Below are 14,843 nucleotides of genomic sequence, written 5' to 3'. Positions count from 1 at the left end.
AGAAGGGTCAGCTTTTAGGCCTTCGCTTGTGAAGATGTGGCCTACATAGCCTACTTAGTCTAGGCAAAATTTGTACTTATCCGGATTTAACCTGAGGTTAACCTCTCTCAGTCGTTTGAGCACCCTCTTCAAGTTGTCGTCGTGTTCAGCTACTCCACGGCCTCCGATGATGATGTCATCGACGATGACTGAGCATGGATAACCTGCAAACAGCTGTTCCATAGAGCGCTGAAACACATCACTTGCGGAGTTAATGCCGAAAGGCATCCATAGAAATCTGTAGCGCCCAAATGGAGTGCTGAATGTTCTCAACATTGAGGATTTCTTGTTGAGAGGTATCTGCCAGAAAGAGTTTTTCGCATCCAGGACAGAGAACACTGTTCCCCCTGACATCTGTGCTGCCACCTCCTCAACACTGCGTATGGGGTGATGGGGCCTTTTCAATGCTGTGTTGAGGTCTTTTGGATTGATGCAATCTGATTTCTTGCTCATCCTTCTTATGTGCTGCTACCATGGAAGAGACCCAGTCTGTAGGCTCAGTGACTGGTGTTATGACACCTATGCTTTGCATGCGTTCAAGTTCAGCTTTGACTCTTTCTTGCATCGCGACAGGGATGCGGTGGACTGGCCAGACCACAGGCTGTATGCTGGGATCCACCGTCATGGAATATGTGACTGGGAGTTCTCCAAGCTCGTCACTGAATTGGTCTTTGTACTGTGTGAGAATCTGTGTGCTGAAGTCTGTGTTGCTCTCCATGGTGACTTGATGGACATAAGGACTCATTTTGACGATTCCCATGTTCATGCACGCACAAAATCCTAGCAGTGGTTGCACCTCTCTGTCCACTATGAAGAAAGTAACAAGTGGTGCTGCGCCTTTAAGCAGCATGACAGTGTAACCAATTGGTCTCAATCCTGGTGCCCCCATAAGCAACAAGGTTTGCAGCTTTCTTCTGCTGCTCAAGTTGCGCGTGCAATACAAAATAAGTTATGTCAGATTGTTTAAATATGTAAATGTATTAAATCTTTAGACTGTCAAGCTCATGAAGCTGATAGCATCTGCTACCAATGTGCAAGATGATAGATGTTGATAGATAGATGATAGACTAGCTAGATGTGTCAAGCTAGTGATCTAATTTATCTATCTATGTAAATATCCAAACACTAAATGTATCTTGCACAATTAACTTTTTTAAATGTTATGACAGTTGGTAATTAATTGTTGATGTTGCACATATATTCATCGTTGTAGTATGTGGACTTTTTGTAGTTCAATGTAATCATATATTTTTAGTTTTCCAGTACATAAGTCTTTGTCCCAAAAACATCCAGGGCTGTGGATTCTTACAGGTCAGCGAGATCTGGCTAAATAACAGCGTTTCAGCACGGTAGTACAAAGAAGGTCCTCTTGCTACGAGCTCTTGACTACGGTTCTGTGGTTGCACCATAGACCGTATTAAAATAGCTAGGTTACTGACATAACATTCAAATGAGTGTTCGGGTAACATTTTTCACCTAAAATTACCGCTGGTCTGTGTGGATACCATCAATACAAGTCAGCGAGATCTGGCAAAATATCAGCATTTCAGCACGGATGTACTAGGAGAATCCTCTCTCAATGAGCTGTTGATTACAGTTCTGTGGTTGCCCGGACACGCTCGTATTTCAGACGTGAGCGTGTCTAATTACCATGTAAGGTAGTTGGGGTGGAATTTCCCCGTAGTCATGGACTCCACTCTTTTGCTCCACTGCGCTTGCATTGGTTGCAACGGGCAATGGCTGCACCCTAGTTTGGGCTTCATGCACCAGTGAGCACTAACCATTGCAAATCAGTGGGTGACATCATGAAGCACTTCCTCCATATCTTTATACGGTCTATGGTTTGTACTCACCCCAGTCTGTGCAGTTTACAGTGTGGGTCCTTCAGTCCAGCAGAGAGCGCTCTCACTCCTGAATCCTGCAGCTCATTGTCCCTGAGCTCCAAATCTCTCAGCTTTGAGGGAGGAGAACACAGGACTGAGGCCAGAACATCACAGCAGCCCTCTGTGAGTTTACACCAACCCAGCCTGTAGACAGACCACACACATAAACACCAACACACACACACTGTGCATCAGCATTGTGTTTGCAGCCTACTGCAAGGATTTCTCTGCCAAACCCTTTCCATATAATGATCTGATGATATGGGACACAATCTGATTTGCAAACATATTAATTCCATTTGCAAACATAAAAGCAGCATTAGTATGCTCACTGTGGTACCTCACCTGAAATGTTCTTTATTCCACAAACATAAATACATTTTTAAAACATTCAACAGTCATCACTATGAATTGATAAATAGAAATGTTAGATTGTACACGTAAAACCCTTCAGCTAAATGTAACACTGTTATTATGAAATAGTTTTCTTCCAAATCTTGTAACCATCACGTTATCAAATAATTTCAGTACAACTAATTATAAATTATGTTTGTATTCTTGCCATTCATTTTTAAATATTTATTAAAGTGAACTGAAAAGCATTCAATACAAAATCTTGCTCTTCCTTCTTTACCTTTCGCCAAAGGAATGCGGTGGTAACCATGACAACACTGTTTACAATGTGCCAGTTAGTAGAGTCATTTGGATACCATGGCTATGGCAGCTCACGCCATTTACGGTTACTTCAGCTAGTTCATTCTTAGAAAATATATTTATAATTACACAGCTGCAAAACACAATTACCTGACAATAACTATTAACACTCAGCTAATATATGTTTAACCTAACCTAACTTAACATTACCTAACCCATAAACCAACATGGCTAGCAGAGCTAGCCTAAGACTAACTGTAACCTGCTTAACCCATTTTATCTGCAGTGATAGATCCCTTGTAGCATTTCTGCTACATTCCATTCTACTGTTACTTTACACCAGGCTGGCCAGTGGAGGATGGGCTCCCCCTCTATAGTGGGGTTCCACCGTTTGAGTGTTCTTCCCCCACACTGGGAGTTTATTTACCTTATGTACTTGCTATTTGGGTGTTCAGGCCGGGTGTTTGCTCTGCGTGCTCTTTTCCCTACTCTGTAAAGTGTCCTTGTGACAGTTTTCTGTAAAAAGCGCTATACAAATACATTTTTTATTGAATTGAAATAGTTATTACACGCTGCGCAGTATTCCATTCTGATTGATCAGTTGAGCCAACTGTTTCAAAACAAGACCACTGTTGATAGATGGTCTGAATTCTTTACTGTATAAAAATGCCTAATAACGAGGAGCAGACGTGGGGTCACAGCTGAATCGTCTAATCAGCTTTACCTATCATTAATATTAACCTGTCATTGACTACTGGATTGACAAGTGCGACCAATAAAGAATACAAAAACACAGATGCACGCTGCTTTGTGTAACAGCAAATTTGATTGGACCAGTTTCCATCCTCCTCTCACAGTCTCCCTTTCCCTTGTAGATAGTAACTGTTCGGACCTTTTTAGCAGCAATAACCTCCAACAAATGTTTCCTATTGTAGGATATGTAGTGTTTAGATTTTGGCCTTAGAGAGGGAAACAGTGAATAAGAATGTGGCCTGGTCTCCCTGTCACAAGCATCAAAGCAAATGTGATTGGGGCAAATTTAAATTCCACTGATACCCTAATCTAGGCAGACAATCTATGGGTCTCACCTCCTCAGAAGAGACAAACCAGATGACACCGGACACCATATTGGGGGTTGGAGACCCTAACATTTCCCATTACTTTTAGTTTGAATGCAATTTTTTCTCCTAAACCTTAACCCGGCATCACTCAATCAGGGCAAACATCCTCAAGCCATGCTGGGTAAGGTATTTAAGATTGCCAAAGGAAAAAGGTTGTTGTGCCTTGAAGAAGAGTTTTCCTCTTTTTATTTTGGTGGTGGTTCATTGGTTGTGTGTTTTTAGCTGGTTTCCTTTCATCCTGTGGCACTTGTACTGGAAGTGGGTGATACCTTGGCAAGGTCTGGCTTATCTGTCTCTCTCTCTTTTTTCTGGTATTTTATAATCAACTGTTTAATGTTTTGTTGTATATCTTCTGTTTTGTAATTTAGAAGTAGTGTGCCTGCATTCAATAAAGAATGTATGATTTCAATTAATTAATCTAATTGATTGCTTCTTACTAAATTCAATTATTTAGTCTTGAAACCAGATATACAGCTTGTTTTGACTTGTTGGTTGATTCTACCAGTGCACTGTAGACTGACCTATCAATGAATTTGGCGATTTAATTAATAATTCTAATTTTAAACATAATTATTAAATTAAATCAAATAAAATATATTTTACATGTAGGTTAAGTGAGGGGCTCTAGCACGCAATATCGCTTGTATTCAGTATTCAGAGTGCTGAACATTTTAGCAAGTGCATTTACTGTTGGAGCCGCTGGATTCAGAAAATAAACATATTCTTAATTAATCCTTGCTTGTCCATCACTATAGCTGTCAATCAGACATCCACAATGGTTAAGAGCAATTCTAAACCATTCCTCTTCACAAAACTGCTTCAGTTCCTTCATGTTTCTTGGATTTTTTTTCATGAGCAGCCTTCTTCAGGTTATGCCACAACATATAATTTGGATTAAGGTCTCGACTCTGAATGGGCCATTCTAAAACAGAACAATTTTCTCCCCCCAAGCTGTACACACAGACACTGTCACCAAGAGTTGATGTCTGGATTTACCAGCAGAATAAAATCCCATTTTATTCACAGTCCTTTCAGAAACAGCACAATCCTGCAGCGCACACAAGTGCTATGGGGCGACACAGCTCAGGAGGTAAGAGTGGTTGTCTGGCAGTCGGAGGGTTGCCGGTTCGATCCCCCGCCCTGGGTGTGTCGAAGTGTCCCTGAGCAAGACACCTAACCCCTAATTGCTCCCAACGAACTGATTGGTACCTTGCATGGCAGCCTTTCACCATTGGTGTGTGTGTGTGAATGAGAGGCATCAATTGTAAACAACTTTGGATAAAAGCGCTACATAAATAAAGTCCATTTACCATTTACACAGGTATGTGATGAAGGAGTAAAACTCACCTTTGACCTCAAAAGGTCAGGGTGTGAAAGAGAATGGGATAAATGTATGGAGTTCATAGCAGGTAGTGAATAATGGAGATGGATGAAGACTGCAATGTGTGACAGACTTGAAACATTTTACAATACAGGTGGTCAATCTTATACCATGTCAATCAGACATTCAGCATCCAGTCATCACCTGTGATTGGATCCTACAGACTCCATTGACACCTTACATTCTGCTCAGAAATCACAAACCTGGCAACCCTCATAAGGTTTTATCCTGCTTTTATTTGCTTGTTGTGATAGAGGAATAAGGTATATATGGGCAAAGAAAGAATGCTGCTGGACAGAGGAGTAAACTGAGAAACAGCTTTTTAATATTTCACTGTATAGAACCATAATTACAAATTCTATTTAGTTAAGATCACACAATACATATCACTACTCACCCCAGTCTCTGTAGTTCACAGTTTGGACTCATCAGTCCAGCATAGAGCAGCTCCACCCCTGAATCTCCTAGGTTATTGTAGCTGAGGTCCAGATCTGTCAGGGGTGAGTTTGATGACTGGAGAGCTGAGGCCACAATATCACAGGACTTCTGTGTGAGGCCAAAGCTGTTCAGTCTGCAAAGAATAGTTGAAGTATCATGATATAATTATATTAGGTACACATAAAACATACGATGTTAAATGTAACTATGAAAGTGTTCAGTGATGAAGAGTGAAATTGAGGATTTAAAGGTTGATGATGTTCTGTGGAAGATGTCTGTGCTACACTCTCCAACTGCAGTATTTAGACATCCTGCTGGACTGAACTCTGACAGTTCTACAGATGCAATTCTGACCCAAATGGCCCCTTTTGTTATACTGTAAGTTATCTGAATTGGGGCAAAGGGCCCATCTACCTTTTCTATGCTTTTTTCTCTGGGCTAAACACTCCCATCAGAGTGGACAGTGAGTTTGCTTCTTAGTTTTATTTTTCTGTGACAAGCTTCCCACAGCATTGCAAGCTAGCACACAGCTAAAGGCAGATTGGGATGGCAGGTATGCCATCCCGCCAAGTTACGCCCCATACCTATACAGCACCGAGAGTTTGGCACTTTTCAGGGTTCCCCACAGAAATAACCACAACAGCCACAGACACTCAGCCCTTAAAAACAGTAAATTCTGTACATTCTGACCCCATTTCAACAGACAGAATTCATAAACAACTTCACATGTCCACACAATAAAGCCCCAAATTAAGGGGATTTTGCGTTTTCTCCTTCTCCTTCTTCTTCTTCTCATTCTTATTTTTCCTGCCGCCTATCCCACTAACAACTAATAGTGTTATGTCTCCCCATTGGACATTTTACCGACATCAGCCAAATCCTCACCCTCACGACCCAATCAAAAACTTGCATACACACGCAAAATACCCATACCTTCTTACTCTGAAACATTTCCACTTCAAACAGTTAATCTGCCTGTGGCCTAGTGGGTAAGGTTGCAGTCTTGGGGCCATGGGGTCTTAAGTTCAAACCCAGCTAGGGACACATTTCTTTAACCTGCTTTTACCCTCACTAATAATTGTCTACTACTTCTCAATTATTGCTTTTGCACCATATCTACCCGCCGTTCACCGAACGTATACACTGCATTATGACGTACCGTCTGCACGTTCAGTTATTAAATGGCTACAATATTGCAAAGCCATATGGATTCAACGGGAGCTCTTCTGTGCTTACTGGCCTGTGTTCTTCTTTAAAACCACGGACAGGTTTGCTAATGATATTTCACGCATTGCATAGCTATGTCATGGTGCTGCACTAACAAAGTCACAGACTGGTAAACCTCCGGTTTAAGGATTGAATCCCGCCTCGCCCTCAGGCAGATAATTTCCTCCTTTACACTAACGTTTTCTTACGCTTTTATATTTTCTTTACCAAAACTCACTCACGGCCACCCATATGCATTTCATGACGGCAAATGTATTTATTTTATTTAAAAGTTACACCGGTTCACCACTCTGCCATTTCTACTAACTATATTTCTTCACTTGGCTACCGTACAAAACCTTCTTATCAGCAAACGCCACATTTCTACATTCATGTTACCTCGCCCTGTTCTCTATCTAGCCACATACAAACAATTACTACGTATGTACGTTCTGCAACTCCCCATTAAAACATTACATTTAAAAACATGATTCTCTCATAATTATAACTACTAGTACTGAACATGAAAAAAACACAGCAGTGCAATAGATTTCACACGTTACTTAACCCTCCACTTTAACAGCTGGTGTTTTATAGCGACTGTTATATATACCGTTAGATAAGGAATATAAGCTCGCTCATGGTCACTCCATTTACTTCGCACTATACTCCATGATCATGTCAACCTTCACCTACATGCCCATTCTGCTAAAAACATATTGTTTCAACTACGCAATTTCATAATTTCATCCTAATTTCTCTCACACTGTTGTTATTTCCTCATATGCAAAGCCTGCTGGGACATATGCGTCTGCTCCTATTCTCCACTATCATGTTTTCCGGTTCTAGTTTAGCAAAACAGCGAAGAGGATTCCTACCTGCAGATAAGCCTATCAAAATGCCTTACAAACCTTACAAACACTAAAAGTGCATCCCCACGAAATAACAGACAACGGAGCAGGACAGGAGGGTACACAAGTTGCGACCTCTAATTCTACGGGCTTGCTGATTCTTTTCTCAATCAAGGCTCGTTGGATGGCCGTCAAATCCGTAGTACATACATACACTGGCCATATTTCACCTGCGTTTCTGTTGCGTTTATGCTTACGCCACCACACCCTTTGTCACAGCCACTGTTTTACATATATAGCAAACCGAAACTGCTAAGCAGTACACGCTCATCATACTGTACAAATTCACACAAGGATAGCCATAATCCACAACCGTTTCTTACAGGGTCACTTCGCATTTCTCACTCTCATAATAAAACGCTTTGCAAAAAGAAATGATATCTCATAAAAAACACGTTTTCAACGTACAAAAATGCCAAGTTACTCACACATACAAAACATACACCGTCTATAACTCATTCATTCAGACTGCCAAAATCCAGACCTGCCATTAGAAGTTTTGATATCAAAATGACGCCAAGTTACGGTACTACAAACAATACAGGCTATCTTGCCTCACCGAAATTAAATACGATGTATTCCAAAGCATTGCTACCCAATATTTCCACAATTCTTTCAAGTCACTTGGCCTTGTTATGTAACTTGGCGTAACAAATGTAAAAACACAAAAAACGGGACATCAGCAAAGCAGAGGTGGCAATGGAGTATGGTAAATGGACTGCATTTATATATAGTAAATGGACTGCATTTATATAGCGCTTTTATCCAAAGCGCTTTACAATTGATACCTCTCATTCGCCAGAGCAGTTAGGGGTTAGGTGTCTTGCTCAAGGACACTTCGACACGCCCAGGGCGGGGTTTGAACCGGCAACCCTCCGACTGCCAGACAATCGGTCTTACCTCCTGAGCTAGTATGCCTTGGAGTGCTTAAAAAGACAAGAACAGAAGCCGGAGACAGTACATGCAGGATTTTTTAAATATTTAGATGAATGTCTGCAAGAGGTGCCGGTGGAGAAACTAAGGAGTGTGAAGAGGAAGATTATTGAAGTTGTACATACCAATATAGAAGAGTAATCTCAGATAGAACTAGTTAACCAATGAGTTTTTTTTTATTACACATTTTATTTAAGTAATAACATACAAGAGGAAAGACTATACTGTAATTAATGTTCAATAAAATCTAAAAAAAAATTCAGTTTATAATCACCTGTTTACTTGTTTTCATTACTTTTCTATGTGTAGTGAGAATTTGAATTAAAAAATATTTTGAATAAATGTGTAATGAATTAACTGAATAAATATAAATACATACGTGCTGCGTCTAACCAACTTTCCTCTTTTCTTTCTAAGCATAACCTCCAAGACCCTCAGCAGTCTGGTTTCAGACCCGGTCACTCGACGGAGACTGCCCTGCTCTCCGTCACTGAGTCTCTCCACGCAGCACACGCAGTATCCCGTTCATCTGTCCTAATTCTTCTTGACCTCTCAGCTGCCTTCGACACCGTTGACCATCCTACACTTCTGTCTTCCCTGACAGAATTGGGAATTTGCGGACCAGCCCTCAACTGGATTGCGTCCTATCTCTCCGGCCGCTCCTTCCAGGTTGCCTGGGCCGGTGCAGTATCAGCTCCTCGTCCCCTCACAACTGGGGTCCCTCAGGGCTCTGTCCTTGGTCCCCTCCTCTTTTCTCTGTATACTAGGTCCCTTGGCCCTGTTATTGCCGCCCATGGCATGTCATATCATCTCTATGCAGATGATATTCAACTTTTCTACTCTTTCTCTCCCACAGACACTCAGGTCTCCGATCGCATATCCGCCTGCCTGAGTGACATCCAGAGCTGGATGACCAAACACCAGCTCAAACTCAACACAAGCAAAACGGAACTTCTCCATATTCCTTCTCTTACCTCTCCCACTTCTCATCTGCCCATTTCTTTAGGAGACACTCCCCTACACCCTTCGCAGAGTGCCCGAAATCTTGGAGTTGTGCTGGACAACAGGCTGGCACTCTCTGAGAATATCGCGGCAACCACCCGGTCGTGCAGGTTCATCCTGTACAATATCCGCAGAATAAGACCACTCCTCACCAATTATTCCACACAGCTCCTGGTCCAGGCCATGATACTGTCACGTCTGGACTACTACAACTCCCTCCTGGCTGGCCTCCCAGCATCAGCCACCAGACCCCTTCAGCTCATCCAGAATGCAGCAGCACGTCTGGTTTACAACCTCCCTCGTGACTCCCACGTCACTCCCCTCCTCATCTCCCTCCACTGGCTACCAGTGCAAGCTCGCATCCGGTTTAAGACACTGGTGCTTGCTTTCCAAGCAGTCAAGGGGTCAGCTCCTGGTTATCTGCAGAAGATGATCAGACCCTACAAGCCGGCCAGATCGCTCCGATCGGCTACTACAGGGCGGCTGATTCCTCCCCCTACACGAGCAGCAACAAGGTCTCGACTCTTTGCAGTTCTGGCCCCACGATGGTGGAACGATCTTCCAGTGGAGGTCAGAACAGCAGAGTGTCTGAGCACCTTCAAACGGAAACTCAAGACGCACCTCTTCTCTGTGTACCTCTCTCCTCTTCCCTAAACCCCCTCCCATAACTATTAAAAAAAAAAAAAAAAAAAAAAAAAAAAAAATTTTTGGTTCAGACTATCTTGTTTCTCCTTACTGTATGCTACCATAGTAAAGGCTTTTTATCTGCATTTTGTTCAATGGACTTAAGTGGACTTGATCCTGAGTTTGGTTACACTGTTGTAAGTCGCTCTGGATAAGAGCGTCAGCTAAATGCCTATAATGTAATGTAATGTAATATAAATTAATTCAAATTAATTTAACAAATACACTTAATTCCCCTTCCTTAATTTGAATTTGGTAAATAAGTTTTACTTCTAAAATCTATAGTATGTTGAGGAACATCATGCACTACAAGGAAATGGCACTGTTCTGCCAACTGACTGCTCCATTTGTATAGAAGTAGGAGGTAAACTCTTGTTTGATAGTTTTGGCATCTGTAGTTGGGTTTCTGTCATGAGTAGGTTCCAGCTGAAATAGGCACTCTGGTTCTTCTCTCCAGGATCCTGGAATTACATCTCCGGTTTCCTGGTCCACCTGATCTACTAAGGTGTTTGGGGAGTACACCTGTCGTGTGGCATAATGTGTGCGAAGGTAGTTATGCAGTGCACAGGCTGCCTTGGTGATACACACCACTTTTTGAGGTGCAATCCCAATGGGCTGTTTGAAGACTCGCAACCTGTTGGACAAAACCCCAAAGGCGTTCTCCACACATCTTCTTGCCCGAGAGAGAAGGTAATTAAATATCCTCTTATCATTGTCCAGTTGAGTGCTTGGATATAGCCTCATGAGGTGTAAGGTTTCCCATCTAAAGCCTCGATGCAATTGGTAAAATCCCATCTTCGTTCAAACTTCTGGGCTACAGCCTCCCATTCCTTTGCTGTTGATGGTAATTTCATAAATTCAGGCTGGAGGCTTTGATAAAATGCCTTGCAGGTATCCATGACAATATGCCAAATGCTGTGACAGCTGATCCTGAACAGGTACTCCATGGAGGAAAAAGTTTCAGGTCCTCCATTTTTATGCTTAACGCCTCCAAGATAATATCCCCCAGGTAACAGAATATTATGTTCTGACAGGTCCAGGTAAGGTTTCAGAGGCATGAATGTGCAATTTGAATGGTTATTGGTTACCGAACATTCTTTTTCAGTTACGTTGCCCATTGCCCGTTGCCACTCCATTGCCACCAGTGTATCCGGGCAACTTGAGTTGCCGGCAATATTGCCGGTAAAATTGCCCAAAGAAGTTGCCCATGTATCATGGCCTTTAGAGTCAGTGTTTAGATGAATCCTGACGTTGTTTCATCAAATTATTGAGAATTCTGGTCTATGAAGTACCAAAAATTCCAAAATTATAAATCAATAAATGAAGGAATGAATAAATAAAAATGCAAGGATTAATCTGAAATGTACACAAATAAATGAAGAGATAATTTCTTGATTCCTTCAAGTACAGTACTATGCAAAAGTCTTAGGCACCCTAGATTTTTAAATATAATATATAGTATATATTTGGTCTTAGATGTTTACTTTTTGTTTTCTGCATTAGTGTGTCAGTAGAAAAAAGCAAAAATTGAGATTTCCAAACATGAATTTTCCAAAAAATGAAATTTTACAGATACATTTTTGTAATATTTTAAGTAATAGACTACTTTTCAGATACAAACTTGATCAAGGGTCTCTGGGATTACCTGGAGAGCCAGAAGCAAGCGAAGCAGCCAAAATCTGCAGAAGAACTGTGGCAAGTTCTCCAAAATGAAACAACCTACCAGCTGATTTTCATATAAAACTGCAGGACAGTGTACCTAAGAGAATTGATGTAGTTATAAAGGCAAAGGGTGGTCACACCAAACATTAATTTTATTTAGTTTTTATTTAGTCTTTATATTTATATTATTTTTCGATATTTATAACCTTTAATTTCATTATTTTTGAAAGCATCTTAGCTGTACAGCATTTTTTTACAGGTGCCTAAGACTTTGGCACAGTACTGTATATGTATTTCTATATTTATTTACTTCTGTATTTATTTATTTCTGTATGCCTTCATGCATATGATAATGAGGGGGCTTGGCGTTTACATTCAGGCATAACAATCATGTCCCGAGTAGCAGAGTAGGAGGCTGGATATGTAATCTACCAGAACAACAGTCTGTGGCCCAAACTTGAGCAGTGCACCATACTACAGTAGCTTAAATCCAGTACATACATCTAGGCTCGCTTGTTGCCCCCTGATCTCAGACTGATCTTATGCCATGCTCTGCCAGTCTACGCTGAACTGTTCTCTCACCCACCCTAAAAAGAGCTGCAAGGTCGCAGACAGACAAACCAGCTAATAAATAACTCCCCACTGCTTCCTCAGGCAGTGCGTGACAAGGGCATCTCACTGAACTGGCATTAGGGGTGTAAGAAAATATTGATACACTTGAGTATCGCGATATTATGTTTTGCGATACTGTATCAATTCTCAAAAACACTGTATCGATTTTTAATTAATAGTTCACATGCAAAGATTCGTGGCAGTGGTTCATTTTGTGTTGTGTTTAAACCCCCAACCGCTAGATAGCAGTGTTGTAATCTATCTTCAGCCATTTGACTCTTCCACTCCAACGTAACAACGTAAACTGAGACAGGGGTCTCAGCCATAGACATGTATAGAGGGTATGCATTGACGTCACTTTCCCACCGGAATATGCCCCCTCAGTCGGGACTGAGTGGCAAAACATGCTGTAACACCGCTGCCTTTAGTAGAGGAAACTGCAAAACCATGAGTAAAACAAACGATTATCTGCTTAAATTAAAGGCAGCTGGACTCGACAGTGATCCTTACAACTTACCAAAGAACCAGTGGTCCATGGACATTCAACAAGAAATCGGAGCTATCTTTTTACAGACTGCCGAAAGCTAAAGAAAAGAGAAGCAAATGGATCGCTGCAATTTGCAAAAACAACTTGAATCCAGGCACCGAAACGTGGCATGTTGGATTTTTGGGTAAAATCATACCCAAATCATTCAGTTGAATTCCTTCAAAATCAAAACACGACTTGCAAGAAAACATTGGTAGGTAGCAAACAAGCAAAGCTAGCCTTACAATCAAGGTTATTTGATGCTTACAATCCTACTCAAATTAGCTAGCAAGCGAATAGCAAGAAATCAAGTAATGTTAAATTTATTGTGGTTATGTCCACTGCAGCGTCAAATATCGTGTGTCGACGCGTCGCTTCACATTGCCTGGCTGCTTGGGGGCGTGTCAAAAAAAAATGTGATGGGCGCTGGTGGGTGTTACAAAGTCCTGCTGAAAACAGCAACACAGCCTTCACCTGATTTGCTCAATGAAACGCACTCGACGGATTCATTTGCATAAAGTTCAGCTCTGCTCAACTTTTTCGTCGCGCTGCTACCAAGCGGCCAAAACCAGACTTCGTTTTTGAAGCTCATTTCCTGGTGTTGTAGTTCCTGGTTGCTCACTAGCGCCACTACGGATGGCTCCAGTATAGGTGTTTTCATATCCGGTTTCCATGTAAGTCTACGGTACAAATGCGATCAAAATACAAAGTCAATAATTTTTTCTCACAAGAACAAATAGTCATAATATGTGTATTTTATTCGTCTTATGACTGTCCATGGGTCGATTTCATGATTTATTGCGTCATTTGGGCACAGTGCCAATATTTGTTCTGGACCAATGAGGTACAGCTTGCGTCACTTCCGGATTACTGCGGAGGACTGAGCTACAGTTGGGGCTACAGTCTATGGTCACTGGGGTGGGCGGTGGCGCTTCTTGGCCTTGACATTACGGCTCCGGCCACGGTCCACCTGTGCGAAGTCAGAAAATGCAGGCATCCCATTTCGTGGTGATTTCATTATGGCGTGTTATTTACAGCTGCACTAGATGACCATAAAATAATCCTCCTCTTAAGTTTTTCGGTAGCCGAGTCATTTTTACTATTTCCTTTAGCCTACTTAACCAAATAATTAGTTGGCAGAAAGCGTAATCAGCTTGCTATATTTGGTAGTCTAGTAGCCTATGCTAAAACAGTTCACAACTTCGGCTACTAAGCCATTTGACTAGCTAGCTAACCTTAACTGGCAAACATTCAATCTGTCAGACGTGTTTGACGGCTTGTCAGTCGTGTACATTCCGTAAATGTCTACCTGGGCCATGCTTCATGCATGTGACAAAGCTACTATAATCCCGATTTTGGGATAAACACTTTTTGAGTTTCACGAAGCGAATTAAGAGTCTCAAGGTTCATTTGCTGAATAACATACAACACACGATGAAATCACACACAGTATTTAACGAAATTAACCATCTTGGCATTTAGAAAGGAACATGTTTTTAGCATTTAAGAGACCGACAAGCTAGGCATTTAAGACAGCGGTTCTCAGAATCGGTCCTGGGGGCCTTGCGTATATTGGCTTTTCTCCATTGGTTTTGATGATTTACAAGAAAAAAATAATAGCCTAATAATAATTAGAAATTCAGTGTAGGCTACATTATTTTTGTCTTCATGCAACAGGTGGAAAACTTGCTGTACAAATTGCGTTGTCATATTTACACGCCTGCAGATCAGTTATTAAAATACTTGGTAGATTTGTTAATCACCGCTGACAGTGTTCATTTTTATTCGGTA

General features: G+C 41.4%; 1 protein-coding gene across 11 annotated transcripts in view; it reads right to left on the bottom strand.

Moving 5' to 3' along the window:
* The window catches only part of LOC135242406 (NACHT, LRR and PYD domains-containing protein 3-like), a 50,247-nt gene that overhangs the window by 12,528 nt on the left and 22,876 nt on the right, over positions 1-14,843 (bottom strand). For all 11 annotated transcript variants that reach the window (XM_064313468.1, XM_064313469.1, XM_064313467.1 and 8 more), the window contains 2 exons: positions 5,476-5,649; positions 1,893-2,066 (listed from right to left, as the gene is read on the bottom strand). In XM_064313468.1, the coding sequence (XP_064169538.1) occupies positions 1,893-2,066; positions 5,476-5,649 (348 nt within the window). The remainder of the gene's footprint in view (positions 1-1,892; positions 2,067-5,475; positions 5,650-14,843) is intronic.

The sequence above is a fragment of the Anguilla rostrata genome, chromosome 16 (assembly GCF_018555375.3).
Source record: "Anguilla rostrata isolate EN2019 chromosome 16, ASM1855537v3, whole genome shotgun sequence".
In the NCBI taxonomy this organism is placed as follows: domain Eukaryota; kingdom Metazoa; phylum Chordata; class Actinopteri; order Anguilliformes; family Anguillidae; genus Anguilla; species Anguilla rostrata.
Note: the sequence above shows the minus strand (reverse complement) of the source record. Positions and strands in the feature narration are given on the sequence as shown.